The 17,389-nt window shown below is 40.5% G+C and overlaps 1 protein-coding gene across 2 annotated transcripts in view; it reads right to left on the reverse strand.

The window, feature by feature from the left end:
• Positions 1-17,389, reverse strand: part of LOC111322569 (dynein axonemal heavy chain 5) — a 67,247-nt gene that overhangs the window by 11,181 nt on the left and 38,677 nt on the right. For both annotated transcript variants that reach the window (XM_088731069.1, XM_088731068.1), the window contains exons 61-83: positions 16,681-16,845; positions 16,261-16,377; positions 15,826-15,942; positions 15,043-15,177; positions 14,321-14,443; positions 13,380-13,775; positions 12,722-12,956; positions 10,342-10,490; positions 9,293-9,447; positions 8,538-8,691; positions 8,063-8,227; positions 7,153-7,341; positions 6,285-6,647; positions 5,818-6,108; positions 5,045-5,212; positions 3,759-4,024; positions 3,342-3,471; positions 2,757-2,900; positions 2,284-2,334; positions 1,868-2,023; positions 1,474-1,656; positions 573-816; positions 79-384 (exon numbers count right to left, since the gene is read on the reverse strand). In XM_088731069.1, the coding sequence (XP_088587195.1) occupies positions 79-384; positions 573-816; positions 1,474-1,656; positions 1,868-2,023; positions 2,284-2,334; positions 2,757-2,900; positions 3,342-3,471; positions 3,759-4,024; positions 5,045-5,212; positions 5,818-6,108; positions 6,285-6,647; positions 7,153-7,341; positions 8,063-8,227; positions 8,538-8,691; positions 9,293-9,447; positions 10,342-10,490; positions 12,722-12,956; positions 13,380-13,775; positions 14,321-14,443; positions 15,043-15,177; positions 15,826-15,942; positions 16,261-16,377; positions 16,681-16,845 (4,402 nt within the window). The remainder of the gene's footprint in view (positions 1-78; positions 385-572; positions 817-1,473; positions 1,657-1,867; positions 2,024-2,283; positions 2,335-2,756; positions 2,901-3,341; positions 3,472-3,758; positions 4,025-5,044; positions 5,213-5,817; positions 6,109-6,284; positions 6,648-7,152; positions 7,342-8,062; positions 8,228-8,537; positions 8,692-9,292; positions 9,448-10,341; positions 10,491-12,721; positions 12,957-13,379; positions 13,776-14,320; positions 14,444-15,042; positions 15,178-15,825; positions 15,943-16,260; positions 16,378-16,680; positions 16,846-17,389) is intronic.

Below are 17,389 nucleotides of genomic sequence, written 5' to 3' on the forward strand. Positions count from 1 at the left end.
AAACAAAACAAAAAGAAAGAGAAAAGAAAACGGACGAACACTAATCAAACAAAGAGTACCATCACTTCATCGTTATACCTTTAATAAGAACTTGAAACTCGTCGTGGCGAATCTTTCTCTCTTGCAAATCAATTTTCAGCGTGAGCAATAGAGTGAAGAGGAACTTATGCTCTTCGTACAAACCACGTGTCGTGTAACGGAACACTTCAAATGTCAAGTACTCAATTATGTTCTGGATCCGCTTGGCAGGAATCGGAGACTTCTGGGAACGTGCCATAGAAATGTCAAACAAGCCTAGGAACTGTCTGAGAGAGGTCTGGTACATAACGTTCACGTAAGACATCTCGACTATCAAGAAGTAAAGGATGCTTCCTCGTGTTGCCACTGGGAGGAGAGGGAGAGAAAAGAGTTGTTAGTGATCTTTTATCAAGGAAAGAGAAAGTGGAGTAAGAAATACTTATTCCTTTTTATTCTTTTTAGGGACATGATAGAACCATCCTGAGACATACAACGCTACTTATAGCCTGACTGACAGAATGATCTGGGTCAATTTCCCTATTCTAGTCACTAACCTGGTCTGTACTCCTCCCGCGCCGTGTTGATCTTCAACTCAGTCTCTGCTGCAACCAGCAACTTTTCACTGACTTCCTCTGAAGTAGTTTTAGTCACACTTAAAACCTGGATCAGAGACTCGTCTTCCACGAGAGAGCCCTGGGTACTAGTGAGTCGGTACAGTAGATTGTCTTCCAGATCCTTCATTTTTCGTTTGTTCGCGGTCACCTCTTCCATCAGCTTGGTACGTTCAGCTTCCAGTTCCTACAAGAACAACAATTATCTATTGCTTTGCTCCGAAAATTAATCACGATTTCTAAACGCCAGGATCTTACGAGACACGCAGTAGTCCAATGATTGGTGCACTGAACTCTGGGTCGGGAGAGATCTGGATTCGAGACCTGGCCGGGTCCTTGGCAAAATTCTTAACTCTCGGGGTGCCTCTCCGGCGTTTAAATGAGCAAGGGCGAACTGACATGGAAGCCTGATGAAATGCTGGTGGGTTACCTTACAATGGACTAGCATCTCATCGGGGGGGGGGGGGGAAGGGGGAGAGTTAATAATCCTAGTCGCTTTATGCTCTGGAAACCAGGATAAGCTCAGGATGGATGGGGTACTGGGCTCGTGTAAAGACTTATTTTTTAAGACCATACGCCTTGTTTTCTCGAGGGCGGCTAATTAAAGTGCGAAAAGATACCTCAAAGAAACCAAAAGAAGAACTTTTTCCTGTTTATAGAAATCGGCTTTTCTTTTTTTGATTCTTTTCCTACGCTTGATCCCTACATTTGATGCGGTGTTAGTTTTATGAGAATTTTCTTAAGTACAAATTATTTCGACATACCTAAAGACGAAATGAATTTAAAATCAACCTGGATTTGAAGGCAAATTATACATTTATCAATAGAAGAGTGACGGTTTTACCTGCTTTTCTGTTAATATCACTCTACCAAGAAGCTGATCTTCCAGGCCACTCATAGTGACCGTGAAGTCGATGATGGAGGTCTTGGCACTAACTTCAGGAGTGTACGAGGGGTTACCAAGCTTAGTGGTGATGTACAAACGAAAGCCATCCATTACATCCACTTCCTTGTCTCCCACTTTGACCTAACAGGTAGAGAGATTCACTAAGTAAGACAGCCGCAGTAAAGAAACTACCTTCAGTTGATCTAATCAAATCTTGAGAATTACTAATTCAAAATTCTTCAGATGATGACCACGCCTCGCTCAAAATTTAAAAGAGTTTTTGCCGATATTATGAGAAAGAAAGATTGAAGCAAGTTAATGACAAATATCAAAACAATGGTTATTTCTTTACCTTAAACGTTTTTCCAGACTTGATAAAGTTTTTCTCCAGTACGTTATCGAGCGCCGGATCAAGTTCCTCACCAACATCCTCTATGATCAGCGGTCTTCCCAAGGACAATGAATCTTCCAAATGAGTACGGAAGTATTTGTGGTTGAGAGCAGTGGCCTAATGGACGACATACGAGAAATCAGAGAAAGGAAGGTTTCCACGGAAAGATAATTCTGAAATGTTCTTCGATGCTATGAAGTCCACACTACAGCCCGAGCTTGTTTTTTTTTTTTCACCTAGAAATAACAGTAATTGTTTCGGATTCCTCGTGAATGGAACATCATTTCTAGGTAGGTTACCTCAGCAGGTAAAGCCAATGCCTTATATCACAAATCACAGAGAAGATAACGAACAAGGGTGAAATGTCATCAACTTGCCTGTAATTCATTCGGTCCTTCTTTCTTCCTAATCCACGCCTTCCCTTGACCCTGAGTAACAAAAAACAACAAAAAAAAACCAATAAATTATGTCTTGCGGCTAAATAGAAAATCACAATTTGTTCCTGATTATTTGAAGTATTAGCCATGGCAGATAGGGACATCTGTCGTTTGTAACAGACTGGGGTCTCACATGTATTTTAAGTTGCACAATATTTGAACACCTCAGAACACATATTTCTTCCTTATGCGCTCTTTCCTCCAAGTTTTGCCTTTTACGTTTCTCGTATGTGTGCGAAACCACAGCAAAATACTTACATAAGTATTCCAAACGACATTGCATTGGACGAATTTTGCAAAGAAATCGTTGTAAGCGCGCCTTTGCTACTCTGATGGCCGCGACCGGTGGCGGAAAGAGAATTCAAGAAACGATTTCAGTTTTTACACAGGGATGTTAATTATCTGCATCTCACCTGGGGATCGATAAGAAGTGGATAGCGAGCTGCCTTGGTGACAATTATACCATTCTGGACTGACAACTCATCACTCGGTAATCCCTGAAGGGCCCATTCGCCAATTGTAGCGGCATCCGTGAGCATGTTCACAAGATTCAAATCCTGCAAAGTGGAGAGAAAAGCATACAGTTTAATTCTGTCTCTTTTGTTTCTTTCATATTTCTAAATTCTTCCCTTCAACGCGTGACTTTCAAGTACAGTCTGTAGATCAACATAACAGTATTAAAAGGGCGACGGCTTCAAATTAAATGGAATAAAAAGACCGACTTTAAAAATAAAAAAAACAAAACAAAACAAATAAAAAAAAACCCAAAAAATCAAAGGCAGCAGCAACACCTTAGAGCTCCTCTATTAGCATTCCGAGCGAGCCGTTTCTTGGGAAGATTTTTTCAAATGTTTACATGCAAACAAGTTGGGTGAATCAACTGATTTACGTCATCAAAGGACACATTTTACGCTGTTTGCATGAGGAAAACTACCAAAAATCATTCGGCTGTCTGTTTATGAAATAAAGCTACTAAATCCTGAAGTATAAGCTATTACCTCTGAGAAGGGAATCTTCATTTTTCTCATTTCTTTCTTCCAGTTGTCCAACAACAGAGTTCTGAAAGCCTGGTTAAACGGACCAGAATACGACAAAAATCCAGTGGCCAGCAGTACATCGCCAACCAACCTGAGATAAAACATCATAGTGTGAAGGAAAGGGTTGCAAACCTTTCGTGTCTCCCTCGCGCAAAAGGTGTGGAACATTATTTCCATTGATTCCCTCCAATGGAATGATCTTTTTTAGCAATTAATCAAAACATAATCTCATGTAGTCAATCCTTTCAAAAGAAATGAACTAACTTATTGAGGAAACTGCAAAAAAAAATTGGGGAAAAAGCGTGTGCGAAATATGATACTTTCCATAAAGCAACGTAAATTAAAAACAGCCGAACAAAAACAAGAGGGGAAACACACCTATGAATCTGCTGATCGAATTTCTTGCTCTGTTCAGTCCATCGTACTTTTTCGCCTCCCAAACCATCGATCAAAGCCGTTGCATTGGCCATCTTCCTCCTGCAGGCCTCTGCATCTTCTACTAGAGCCTGTTTGTCACGCATGGCCTGATCGTACTTGGCCTGCACCAGATCCAGTTCCCGCTGTTTCTCATCCAGCTGCGCCTGCGCTTCGTTCAACTCCCCTGTCGCTTTCTGCAAGCGCGCTTCTTGGATGATGAGATTTGCCTACAAATTTCATGCAGAAACCGTATAGTTAATTTCAGTGTTTTCGTCCGTCTAACAAAGCACCCGAAAGAGGGACAAGAGAATGAAAATTGTGAGTGTGAGTGTGTGTGAGTTCAATCAGAACCTAAGATTGAGTCGGAAAGTTGGATCAGACTTGTAGGGTCGGTAATTCAAACGAGGTCTAACCCTGACCGCGGTTTTACGCAGGTTACGGGGCCTCACGTATTCTCTATAAGAGGATTGGTTTAGTCAAATAAAAATATTTTCAAAGTTAGCTTTCGGCCTTCTTGACACTGTTCACAAAAACAAATGTTTCGGAAAAAGGTTCGGCTTAATTGAAGATTATTTAGAACACAGTTTTGTGACACAACGACTAAACTTTGTTTCAATAACCGACCCGTAGAATTTATTTTACCTTCTTGTTATATGTTTTCAAATTCTCTCCTTTGGGCGTGGAAAAATGCATTAAAACGAAACATTAATCATGCCTGGTGCATTGTAAACCCAGAGCTGAGCACATAAATACATTTTTTTGTTGTTGTTGTAAGGAACAAGGAAGGAAGTTTTCATAACACTCAAACCAAGCTCGCGAGATTGGTGCCAGTTTTCAACATTAACCTTCCACATTTGAGATCCGACAGCAAACAGTTTGCGCTACATAATCTTCATTTACTTATGAACCATAGTGAAGATCAAAGAGAGCTGGAATCAGCGACAAAATTGTTGACACGTTGACCTTTTCGAACCCCCATTTCTTCAAATTTATAACTTTTGACCTTGTTAGGTTAGCCTATTCACCCCCTCCCCCCCTGTAAACAATGTTGTATCGAGATTCCGGGAACTCTTAGCTTCATAGTGGCAACATTGAATGGGGGAGGGGGGTCTTATCAATGATTTATAGCGTGGTACGGAAGGCTGTGTTTTTCAGCACATATTTAGCACTGTTTAAAGACGATGTGTCAACCAACTTTGCCGCTGATTGTAGCTACTATAACTTCAACAATAGGATGTTTATATCACCTTTAGAGGGAGGACTTCTTTGTTAATGGTGTAGAAAAAGGCCATAGCTTTGGTCCAGGAGGCAAGCCCTGCAACATCACCGCAAACTTTCTTGGCCACTTCGATGGTGTAGTCTTCCATTTCAAGGTAAGGCATCAACAGTTCGACTGTTTCTTCATTGATGGTATCCTTATAATGAAAAGGAAACTCAGGTGCAAAACGGAACGAAAGCGGAATGTATAAATTAGAGTTGGGAGAGGACACTGTTGGAAAAGTCGAACTTGAAATGAAAACAAACACGCGAGCTCTGAGGTTGAACGTGTCTCTTTAAAGATACTACTGACTGGGCACAACTTAATAAGATGGCGGCTGAAACAGATCAATGAGGCGACTTTGAAGGTATTGTAGACATTTAAGAAGACGAAGAAGATTTGAAGGAGCAAGTGAGTCGAACATTTCCGAATTTCATCTTGTCTTCCTCACTTTTTCCATTGATGAATGAAGAGAGAGACAACAAACCACGTATACAATGTGGCTTCGCTTGTTTGGAATTCCTGAGCTCCCTTTCAATTATTTCACGCGAATACATGCCAAGGCTTTGAAAGAGCGGGAAAAGCGAGTGATCCAGTCGCAGTTGGCGTTAATTTTGAATCTGATTGGTTGAGAAAGTGGCGCGAGTTTTCTGTACCAATCAAATTCAAAGTGTTTCCGGGTCACTTTTGACATTGGATTGAAAATTGCTCTATCGACTATCGACTAAAATATTTCATTATGGCCTCGATTACACACATTACCTTCGGAAAAGTTAGCAAAGTGTTTAGGAAGCCTCCACCACTCATCAACTTCAGCGATTCTCCCCAGGACGGCTTACAGCAAGGCCTCTCTGGATCTGGCGTTACTGTGTCAATGTTCCTGTTGAAAAGCAGTAGCACACAGTCCATAATGCGCATGATAAGGTGAGGTGGCTTGGCCAGTTTTCTGACGGTGGAGATATGAGCGGGTTTGATGGTCTGCAAGGCGGCTTCAGCCTCCTCCAAGGCTGGTTTGGCAGCCTCAAGCTTTCCCTCTGCAACTGCTTTATCTTCCTGTTGTGAGTAATACAGATGTCTGATGATGAACGGGGCAATGAAAAAATTCCAAAGGAAAAACTATGGATAAACTAAGGCATGTTTCCCTGATTAAAATGGCCTAAGATATGGTGACCATACGCAAAAATAAGCAAAACCACCCAATAAAGCATCACAGAGCGTTTTTAACTCACCGCAATTTCATCCACGATAGCCTGAGCCTTGTCTTTGACCTTCTGCACCTGTGACTTCACTTTTTCGGCAGCCGTGGCGCTGACAGTTACCTCTTGAAGGACTACGTCCGCTTTCTTTGAGGCAACAGCCAGCTCCTTCTCCTTCACAACGAGCTCTTCAGAAAGCTTCGCCACGGACTCGCTAGCCTCAACAAGTTTTGCCAATCCCGTGTTCATGCGTTGCGCAAGAAGACCAATGGCTTCGTGCTGTGCGCTGTAGATGCCTTTGTAGCCGCTCAAGAAAGACAGATAGGACTTGGGAGTCACGTGAGTTTGCCGACGGAATCGCTCAAAGTACTGAACACACATCTCAGCTACATTGTCCTGGGTTAGAAAAAGGCAAAAAATTCAACTGAAAACCCTAATAACTGCGGCGACAGTAAAAGAAAAAAAACACACACACACACACGCATCTTTTACTGGTCAAATTTGGGTAAACCATTGAAAATGCCACAAGCAAACATGTGATGTAAACATGTTCGGAAGTCCACACGGCTCAAAGAAAGACTTCTCCTCTCTTTGCTCTTCCACTAACAACACTGGTTTTGGAGAGGCTTCAACTAATATTCTTCAGAACATAAGAAAAAAACAAAACAAAACAAAAATTTAAAGAAATACGAGAACCACCCACAAGAAGTGAGAAGAGTTGATGACGATGATTATCTACATCGATTAAAATATATGCTGTGAAAAATCTCAGTGTAATCACGAGGTTACAGCTTTCAAGTTGACCATTCCATCATCTGTTAATAATTCTTAGATTTAGCTATTTACTTGATGTTTCTGCTTAAGCTGCAGTTACACATTTATCTCTCCAGTCGCAGCTTACCTGTATAACCCCCATGGTGTTGACAACAGCGTATTTCGTTTCCTCGGTGCAAACAATTTCAAACGAGGACAGAAAGTGCGAGGCCACTGCGATCAACGCATCTTTTGGCCAGCGGCTAAACCAGTCCATTGTGCAACCACTAAACAGTCCAGGAAATTTCAGTGAACGATTACGGAACTTCTCTCCAACCTAAAAATATTCGTTTTTTTTCGTCAGCGGTAAAAAACATTTTCAAATTGTATTTGAAAGGCGTCTGTACCACGCTGAAGGAGAAATAGTCAATGATACAAAAAAAAATTCAGTCACTTGGTCAGTTAGTACAGCATTCGTTCAAAGAGTCACTCCATCACTAAGTCAATCGGTCAGTCAGTCAGTTGGTCAGTCAGTTGGACAATCAGTCAGACGATGAGTCAGTCAGTCGACCAATCAGTGGTTGATATATCAGTGGTCAGTCGATCAGTTTATCAGCCAGTAATTCTCAGATTGAAAAGAAGCAAGCCAATCATTTTTCGTCATTTCATCCCGCGGTCCGAGTCTTTCAGCCTGTCCCCTGGTTAATCAGCTTACATTATTCGAAAAAAAAAAAAGGAGGTCAAGCGGGAAACACGCTGACTAAAAAAGGGATAGAGACAACTAGACGGACAGACGAATAGGCAGACAAACAGAATGACAGACAGAAAGACAGACAGACAGATAAACGGACAGACGAATAGGCAGACAGACAGAAAGACAGTCGGACAACTAGGCGGACAGTCGAATAGGCAGACAGACACACAGCTAGACGGACAGACGAATAGGCAGATAGACAAACAGACAGACAGACAGACAGACAGACGGAGAGATACTCAGAAAGGCAGACGGACGGTAAGCTTGATATCATTTTGGATGCACAAACGAACAAGGTCCTTACCGGTGAAAAGCAAAGTACAACATGAAGGTTGTTCTTGACGCGAGTGATGAAGTAGTCGTAGAGGTTTTCATTGGTTGGCGGTCTCCTCGGGTACTCAGCCTTCATTACGCTAATAAGATCCTGCGTGATCTCATCGATCTCGTCTCGAGCAAACAGATTGGATACCTTGAGTTGACAATGAAATTAAACGTGAATAACTCCTTTTGATTCTACTCTAAGATGTTAAGCAGGTTTCACAAACTGGGATAGATGTTTCCAACAGAGGCACTACTTCCAAAAAGAAAAAAATTGTAGAGCTCAGAGGAGTGTTCAGTTGATTAGTGATAACCGGTGTTAACAATATTTTGCGAGAACTAAACGTGTTTCGGAACCGACTGCGCATTAAATTTTCGTAAATAAATAGTCGTAGAGGTTATTTACTGAGTAAATAAGTAAATAAGGCACCTCAAAATTAAAAGCAATATGGAATACGAACCTCTCCTGACGCTATCACGTTATTCATGTACTCTAAAAATCCTTCGTCTTTGATTTCGTTGTCTGTAAATATAAAAGTGATTCCTTTTCCCTGATGTCCAGCAGTCCTGTATAGCACTTTGAGATCCTCCATCAAGTTTGAGACATTGTAGGATCTAAAGAAAAAAGACTTTAATAACACAGAGATATCTGACAACTACTTACTTTGTTTTGGGTACATTAGTGCGCACTATTCAGAGGAAAGCAACAAAACTTCAGATCTTCAAAGAGTTAAGTGTCATATTTATTTTTCCGAGAATGTTCAATGATCATCAATGTCGGGTTCAACTGAGGAACCAGTTATAAACTGACCCAGGAAGTAGGAAGAGAAGTCTTACCGAAGATATGAGAGATTAAACTGCGGAGATTGTAATGTTACGAAATGTTATGTAGTTAAACGTTCGATCTTTTCTCAAAGAGTCACGTCCGAAATTGTGGGTACATTGTTAGCTAGTTAACGGCTTTGGATACAACGGATAATTCCTTCAATCTTGTCCAGCGATAAATATTTTACTCCATCTTTAGTTAGGGTTAAAAATGATTCGTTGCACTGACGAGACACGAGGCAAGAGACTTAATTATTCTTTCTTGTTGGAGTTAATAGCCATGAAAAAAAAATCCACCATTTGCGCAAAGTCCTACTGATATGAAATCGGTCATCATTCACTATTACGAGAGCTGCACGTTTTATTTCGGTTGAAAGAGAAAGGGTATTACCTTGTCAAGGTGATTTGAAAGATCTGGTATCCAGCGATGAAGGAAGCGAGTCGTGTCAAGCTTTGCTTTCCTGAACCTCCAACACCCACTAGCAGGGCATTCCCACGAGGGGTACGAATGATACGAGATATCTTGATAAGATGTACCATGGCGTCCTGAAGAAAGGAGAAAACTTAAAATTAAAAAATTGAATGAATGAATTAACATTTATATAGCGCGAATTAACATGTGGATATGATCAAATGCGCTTTACAATACTGTGCGGGGGACTTCACCAGACTGCCAGTGGCAGTTTACAATCAACAAAAGCGAATGTTTTACAGATGCCCCCTCCCCCCAATTCCCAGTAACCAGGCCAGACCACATCACAGTAATCTCGTGATGTGTGTTCTTTGACGTCCTCTGCCTAATCAAATTATCCAATTAAAGATGCAGGAGACAGGACCTACGGTTTATTCGTCCTTATCCGAGAAGACTAAAATGTCTATCCATTTCTTGATATTATAGAAAGGTAGTACATTCTCCTCAGCTATTTCAAGACCATGAGTGTTGGTCCGGCAGGGGCTCGAACCCTCGACCTCCCGCACAACAGACCAGCGTTCTCACCAATTGAGCTAAAACTCAACCGCTGAAGCAAAATACAGTAAGCAACTGCCTAAGGAGGCGATTAAACAACTTTACAACTCGAACCTTCCCACATAAAGTATTGTTTGAGAGCTTGCTACACAGCCTGGAACAACCAACATTTACCCCAAAAGAGACTACATAATTGCTATTCGTTTAACTTCACCCTGTGTAATATGCTCGCATAAAGGTGTTCCTCCCTTCCTATAGGCACACGTTACCCTACAACTATAATCCTAGAAAGAGAGGGTCAATGTTTGGCTGTTGTGCCCCCCATCCCTGATATCTCTCTGAAAATTCCACCAATATATGGTCTTGATTGACGGAGAGATACAGCTGAGATGTCGGCGAAATACCGCTGAGTATAATAACTATCTGCAAACAAAAGCTAAATTGTGTTAAATCCAAGTACACGAGCTTTGTACCTTGAAGAAGACAAGATCCATATTGCCTCCACGAACCACCTCATTATAGCCAATCATGAAGGTTCCCAATCGCTCCTTGAGGATTTCGAATGTCCCGATAGGTTCATATACTTTTGGTGCTTCAAGATCTGCATCTTCGGGCTCTTCACCTGCAGCAGGTTACACAGGTTTAGTTAAGTGCTGCGAGTAATTGGACATAACATTGGTTTTGCTTCACTGCTTTCTCTGATTGGTCCAGGAAATTCGCAAAACACTCTAAACAAATCAGATGCAAGACTACAGCCCATTGCGGGCTGGTCGCTCGCATATTCCAGCGTATGCATGTTTTGACCTTTGCTTTTGTCGTTGATTTGTAAAGACCGTTGTCGTTACTTTGGTTCAATACAATACAATACAATACAATACAAGGTTCTTTATTTTAAGAGGGTAAATACATGATTAACCCAGTAAAGAGTTTTCTAACACATGGCCCTCTGCCCTCTGTTCGATTTTATTAGCAAATCCCAATATAAATAGCAAATGTACTATAAATATATAAAATACCTACCATACAAAGGTAAATCTGAGACATTCTAAGCTAGCTACATGTTTCGTTATATACAATTCTTAATCTCTTTTTTCGACCAGGAAACCTGGATCAGATTGGTGAAAGATGACGAGAGCAAATTTTGTTTCCAATTTCTTTCGAAGTAAATCAGAAAGATTAAAAGGGTAAACGTGAAAGACTTTAAAGGTTTAACTCTTTACTCCAACTATGGACTGAGAGGTAATACAGGGTAAAAACATTTGATTAATCCGTTTCAAGGACAGAGAAAACTGGAGTTAGCAATCTTGTTTTAAGTTTTGAGGTAAAAACAGGAAGATTTGCCGCTAATGTACGAAACAAAAGCAGTAGAAGAGTAGAGAAAACAAACGAAATTCAAGTTTGAGGCTGTTCTTTTCTTGTTTGACCCTTTCCACCCCAAAAGTGATAAACGTCTTAGTTTTTTCAAAAGTATCAGTTCAGAATCAAACATCACGTCATGAGAATAAAAGAAATGATCGCGAACTCAAGAAGCTCTTGATTGTTCAACAAATTCTCCTCGTCGACACCTTAGGAAATGTATAGAGAACAGTATGGAGAATATGCATACTGATGTTGGGGTGTAAAGGGTTAAAGAGAGTTCAGTGTGCATTTGCGAGAGGTAAACCGGAGCACTGAGTGTTGCGCTCCTAAAGTATACTTCAGGAGTGACCATTTCTTAAGATGAAGAATACCCAATATACAAAAGAATAGAGGTCTTAGCTGTAAAATTCGTTTTCCTGTTTTACAGAAGATACTTGTTTTACCAGAAGATGCTTGAAAACGGAGAATTTCTCAGAACGGGAGTTTTTGTCTGGATAAAGAAGGAGAGAGACAAACAACATTTTTTTTTTACCTGGGCCCTTAGGCCCAACAGTGGGTCCACCAGTTGATGCAATCTTCGAACCTTTGGGCTTCGCGGCTTTGACATCATCAGTGTTCTTGTTTTCTGTTGCAACTAAAGCTAAAGAGCAGATTAGATTGAAGAAACGAAGCCTGGCAAAAGAAACTTGCAAGCAGTCAAGAGAACAGATTAGAATCCTGAAAGTGAAAGTGCCTTGAGAGAGAGAGAGGGTGGGAATAAGGGGGCCTTAAAGTTTAAGAATATTATGATTAAACAGGCAAATCAAAAGAAACATTTGAGAGAACCAAGAGTACAGAAATTTAAGGCTCAGAGGAGATAAAGGTAAACCAAGACATTAGAGCCAAGATTATTTCGGGGGAAGTAAACGGCGAGTCTACAGCTTTTCATTGGCAGAAGCCTGTCCATTCAGTAAGCGGTTATTTTAGCTTAGAGAAACATATTTGAGGTGTTCAATTTTCTGTCTGGTGTAGGCTTGTTGGGAATTGGGTAAATGCTGACTCTAACCAGGTTCCACCTGTAACGATATGAATTCTCAGCCATTGTTTCTTTCTACATCTACGAGGAAGCTTGAGAACACTGTTTTAGATTAGCTTCTACAACCAACTGGTCATATGAAAAATTCAAATAAGAAGAACCTAGAAGACATGGGTAGGAAAATCACGGACTATAGACTACAACAAATTATAAATGTGAATCCTTCTCTGTTGCCTAGGGTGCAATTAATAATGCTAAGAAGTTATCTCTGTTTGTTATGTAGCCAAGGAAAAGTGGTCGTAACAACTGGGATTTAATAAACCTAGCCTAACTTTGTTATCGCTGTTGCTAGAGCTGCGAAATCAATAGTGTTTTACACTTTGGAGAAGTCAGTAAATGTCTGCGATTGCTTGCTCCAGTAATCGTATTCGAAACCAGGCACTAGAGTATCATTTGTTTCGCATCAAAAATCTTCTTACCAGTTGGTTCAGGGGCATCTCGCATGAAATCTACAAAGTAAGGTTCCGCCTCCAAAAGGCTGCTAGTCTCCGCGTCGAAGTCTTCTTCCACAACCTGTTTGATGGCTATTTCGAACCAATCTTTATCCCGCGAATTCGTGAAGCGGTCGGCAATGACTCTATTACACTCGTGCTTCCAAAGGTTGAGGAAAACTGTGGGAGTGGTCGCTACCTCAGATGTCACAGTGAGCATGCCCTGTTAAAAAAAAAAAGAAAAAAAATTAATGAATATCAAAATCAGTTAGTTAATTAATTGAGTCATTGCTTGGTATATCATTTATTGCTTAAATGGTTCTTGGCCTCAGTGCATCGATGATTGATTGACCGGCTTATTGACTCACAGACTCACGAACAGAGTACGAACCGACGGACTGACCGACGGACCGACTGACGAACCGACCGATTGACCGCCCGACCGATCACTTTGTCCAATCATTTAGCAAAACCAGTTACGCAAGCTCGGAAGCACAGTCATGACCTCAGGTCAAATAATAAGTAAGTTAACTTATTGTGTTACTCGCGCGTGTATCGTTTGCCAGTTTGACACACGTATTTTCAAAACGGACGTATTGAGAAAACTGCACACCTCGTAAAAAAAGTTCATTTCTTTGACAAATACCTGCCAAATTCTACTGAGATCCCGCAAATTGAAGATGTAATGAAACTTGGCTGGCGTGGGAAGCATTTTGATCTTCGTTTTCTGCCAAAGCTTCCTCGTGCTCGACACCAAAGGATTAACCATCTTTTGCAGCTCCACTGGGAATCCCCGTTCGACGGTAAAGTAGCCAACGCCAATAGAACTGAAGATCTTGTCAATCGAAGCATTTGCAGGAAGAGTACAGTTCAAGATGGTAAACTGACGTTTCAGGCGGCTTGGAATGTCATTGCGACCTCCTCCTGGTTGAATCATGGCTGCCACAAACTGAATGTCAACTATGCTGGTGAAATCACCGGGTTTATCAAGACTGTAGAAGCCCCTCATTTCCATCACTTGTCGAACGATTTCATTGGTAATCTAAAAATTATAAAACTGGATCAGCCGAAACCGCACGAATTTACTCTAAATAAAAACTAAGCAGAAAATTAAATAACAGAAAGCACAAGTCTCTCTGATTAATATTCACAGTATTGCAAACAAACAAACAAACAAAAAAAGGAATACACAAACATCTTAAGTAAAAAAGAAACCGGAATGTAACAGTCAAGAAGTGGTTAATTCCCATTTCTAAAGCTTAATAAGAAGGTATTCGATTGTTTTACCTTACCGAAACTTGGTAACTGAGAATTGTTAAAAACTGAAAGTTCCTGTTTACACAAAAATTCTGTTCCATCGGCCCTGAATCATCCAGATATTAAACTGAGAATTCAATAAATGAGACGATCATTCCATCTGAGTTCCCATTACCCTCGCCCCCTCGGATGGATATATAGGTCGATGACCTCTCCTTGATTTTTTATATAACGATTTTGAACAGCAATATTTCAAGAAGACAGGAGATGACCTTCCTACACTGTATCGACAAACACCCCTGATTCTAAGAGAGTATAAAAGTTGTTTACTTGGTCTCCCCATTCGTTGATGATTGGCATGTTGATGTCATCAATAAACACTGTCATTTTCTTTCCTGCTGGAGGGCCGTAAGTTGTTCCCATTCGTTTGTCCACATAGCTCTCGATAGTTCGCTAAAGTCAATCAAGAAACAAAAAAACAAAACGGTGGCAAATACGTTCTTGTCTCAGGCAGGTTTGCAGAGCAGACAGGGAATGCTCTATTTTACTAGGAAAATATACATATAGCTAAAAAAATTTAACAAATCATTTAAAGACAACGGGGAAAAAAGGTGTATCCTTTTCTTTCGCTAAACAATGGGTAGCGTTTATCACAACAAGATTGCCCCGACCTAAGAATAGTGTTTTAAAAAATAATGATACGAAAATCTGGTTTAACAACCTTATGGCAATTATTTCACAACATAAACCCCACAAAACGTTGGCCGTAATATGCGATGCTAGACAAGAGAAAGCAACCCCCGGTTTAACTCTGAGTCCTAATTCAGCACTGACCGCCTTTCAACAGCCGACCCCAGGACTGGGCCGATCTGAGAACCAGAGTGAAAATAAAAAGTCATAACGTGCATAAAATTGGAAAAGCAGTAACGGTTTGGTTATTATCGGACATGGTCGTTTCCAGAAAGTCTACGTAGTAATTCAATAGTGATGTAATGCATGGCTTTACGGCTGGTCATGTAGGGCCACTCAACTACACAAACAAAAAAACTTACCTGGAACATATTGGGTGTGGTCGCGGAGGAGAAATTGAGCGATTTAAAGAGTTGTTGTTCTGGGTCATATTTGTTACAGTAACCCTTCATCATGACTGTCTTAGCAGAGCCCTGTTCACCGATCAATAGCACAGCCTAAGGAAAAAAAAAATACATTGTCTAAGTTTCAAATTTAGTCAGTGGCCTAAAAAATAACACAGTACATCGATAAGTTGTGGACCTGGCCCCGATTGTTCGAAGGTTGGATGCACGTTATTCAGTGGTTAATTTTTGTCCGGTGGATAGCGCAGTACGTTTTGCTATCACTGCAAAGCGATTCATCCGTTGGAGAGCGTTATCCGCTCCTTATACAACTGGGCCCTGCACATGGAATGTCGACTTTCGACCTCTGGGTCTAGTAAGCGAAATGAAGGACTACTAATAAACTACCGGGATACTTTACGTAAGACGCCAAATATTGTAATATCTTTAATATATGGCTTAACTGATTCTTCTACCCAGAGGAACATGTCAAGTCATTCTCTGTCAAAAATTCATATATGCAGGAAACCTCTTGGAGGACATCAAAAAATGTAGTAGCAGTATAATAGTGAAAAATATGGGGAGAACATTCGCCATGTCTGAATTAAAATAGCTCATTCTGATATTCGATGCCTAACGACTACCCGGGCGGGACAACAGCTGGATCCGTAGACTATTCTGACAATCCAACGCCTGTTCATAAGAATATATACGACGCAAAAGAAATAGTTATTTCTAAAATAAAAACTAAAGAAGAGCTACCTTGCCCTGTTTGGCCAAAGCGTGGATGAGGTAGTCAGTTCGAGTGTTGTCCACATTAGGGACCAAAATGGAAGCATACTCTGGAATGGTGGTCTTCGGATACTCATAGACTGGAACCTACAAAAGGATCATAGCAGTAGGCCATAACTTGAGAAGAAATAAAATTACAGCGTTGGAATATTCTCGCTTTAAAGAACTTTCACGTGACGGAACTAGGTATCAGAATGCAAACGCGAACAAGATTCTGTTTGCGTGAAATACACCGACAATCTGATTGCGCGTCGAGCCGTAAAAATTGGGCAAATGGAAATTAAAACAATTTTTTCAACTAAGTTTGCAAACCTTATAGTCAATTTTGAACAATGATAAATGAGGTTCTTAAGACTCGATGTTTTACAGTCTTACGATACGTGATATGCTTTTGAATTAACTTACTCTTTGTGACCAATGTTCCCATTCCCCTTCCTCGTTCACCAGGTATTCAAAAATTGTGTCTTGTCCTTCAGCTGGAGGTAAACTGAGGCTGCCTTTTCCACTCAAAAATTCTTCCATCTGTGATAACAAATGGAGAGAACTATAGATATCATAACTCAATTACGGCCAGAAAAAGTACATGTAGTTAGTTGACACAAAGAGTTGTAGAGGTCAAGTTCTGAAAACCTTTTTTGCAGGATTTATCACTTGCATAGGAACAAAACCTTTGAAACTTCTTGGGTTCGTGATTCATCAGCTCGCCATGACGGGAATAATAGTGCTTTCATTTTGCATTAATGAAACGTTTTTCAAGAAGTTGTGTGACAAAAATATATATATAAATAATAGGCTGAATTCTTTTAACTCGTTGCACTCCGTTACCTTCTTACGATCTTCAAGCTCAAGCAGTGCTCCGACACTCCACATGAGAGAAAACACGAACAGTTTTTCCAAATGACTCGCATCGACTTGTTTTGGGGCATCCTCGCCCGGAATCAAACCCTCTAGAATGTTCATGGCTTGAACGATGTTGTTACACTCAAGGACCTGAAAGGAAAAAGAAAAAACAGGCAACAGATGAGTTACTTTGGCTGAGGTTACACTAGCCATTTGCTTGGGCAAATTTCTTTTTCCAACATGGCAAAGTAGTTGGTCCCCTATAACCCTTTGCAAAACTTCAGTCGCGTAGTTTTTTTTTTTTTTTTTTTTTGTCTCGACAAGTATTACGCAAAAAAAGAAGACTTGATGTCTTATGTTATTTATTTAAGAACTACTAGTGGTCTGTTTTATCATTTTTATCGATTCATATCAAGTCCATCTCCTGGTCCACCCACCCTTATCAAAACCCAACCACAGCCGTTCAAAAACAATACCAACATTTCCAAAGCCATAAAATAACCGGAAATTTATCACGCAAAACAAAATGGTTCACGAATCACTTTTAATTCCGCTCTTAATTCATGGATCACGTTTAAATAAAACAATTCGTTCACACGGATATGAAAAGATCTTATCATCTTCAATCACGATTCACGGCTAACAAAAAAAAAAAGTCAAATCACGATTCACGAGAAAAAAAATCGCCCAATCA

This window comes from Stylophora pistillata, chromosome 8, assembly GCF_964205215.1.
Source record: "Stylophora pistillata chromosome 8, jaStyPist1.2, whole genome shotgun sequence".
NCBI classification, from domain to species: Eukaryota; Metazoa; Cnidaria; class Anthozoa; order Scleractinia; family Pocilloporidae; genus Stylophora; species Stylophora pistillata.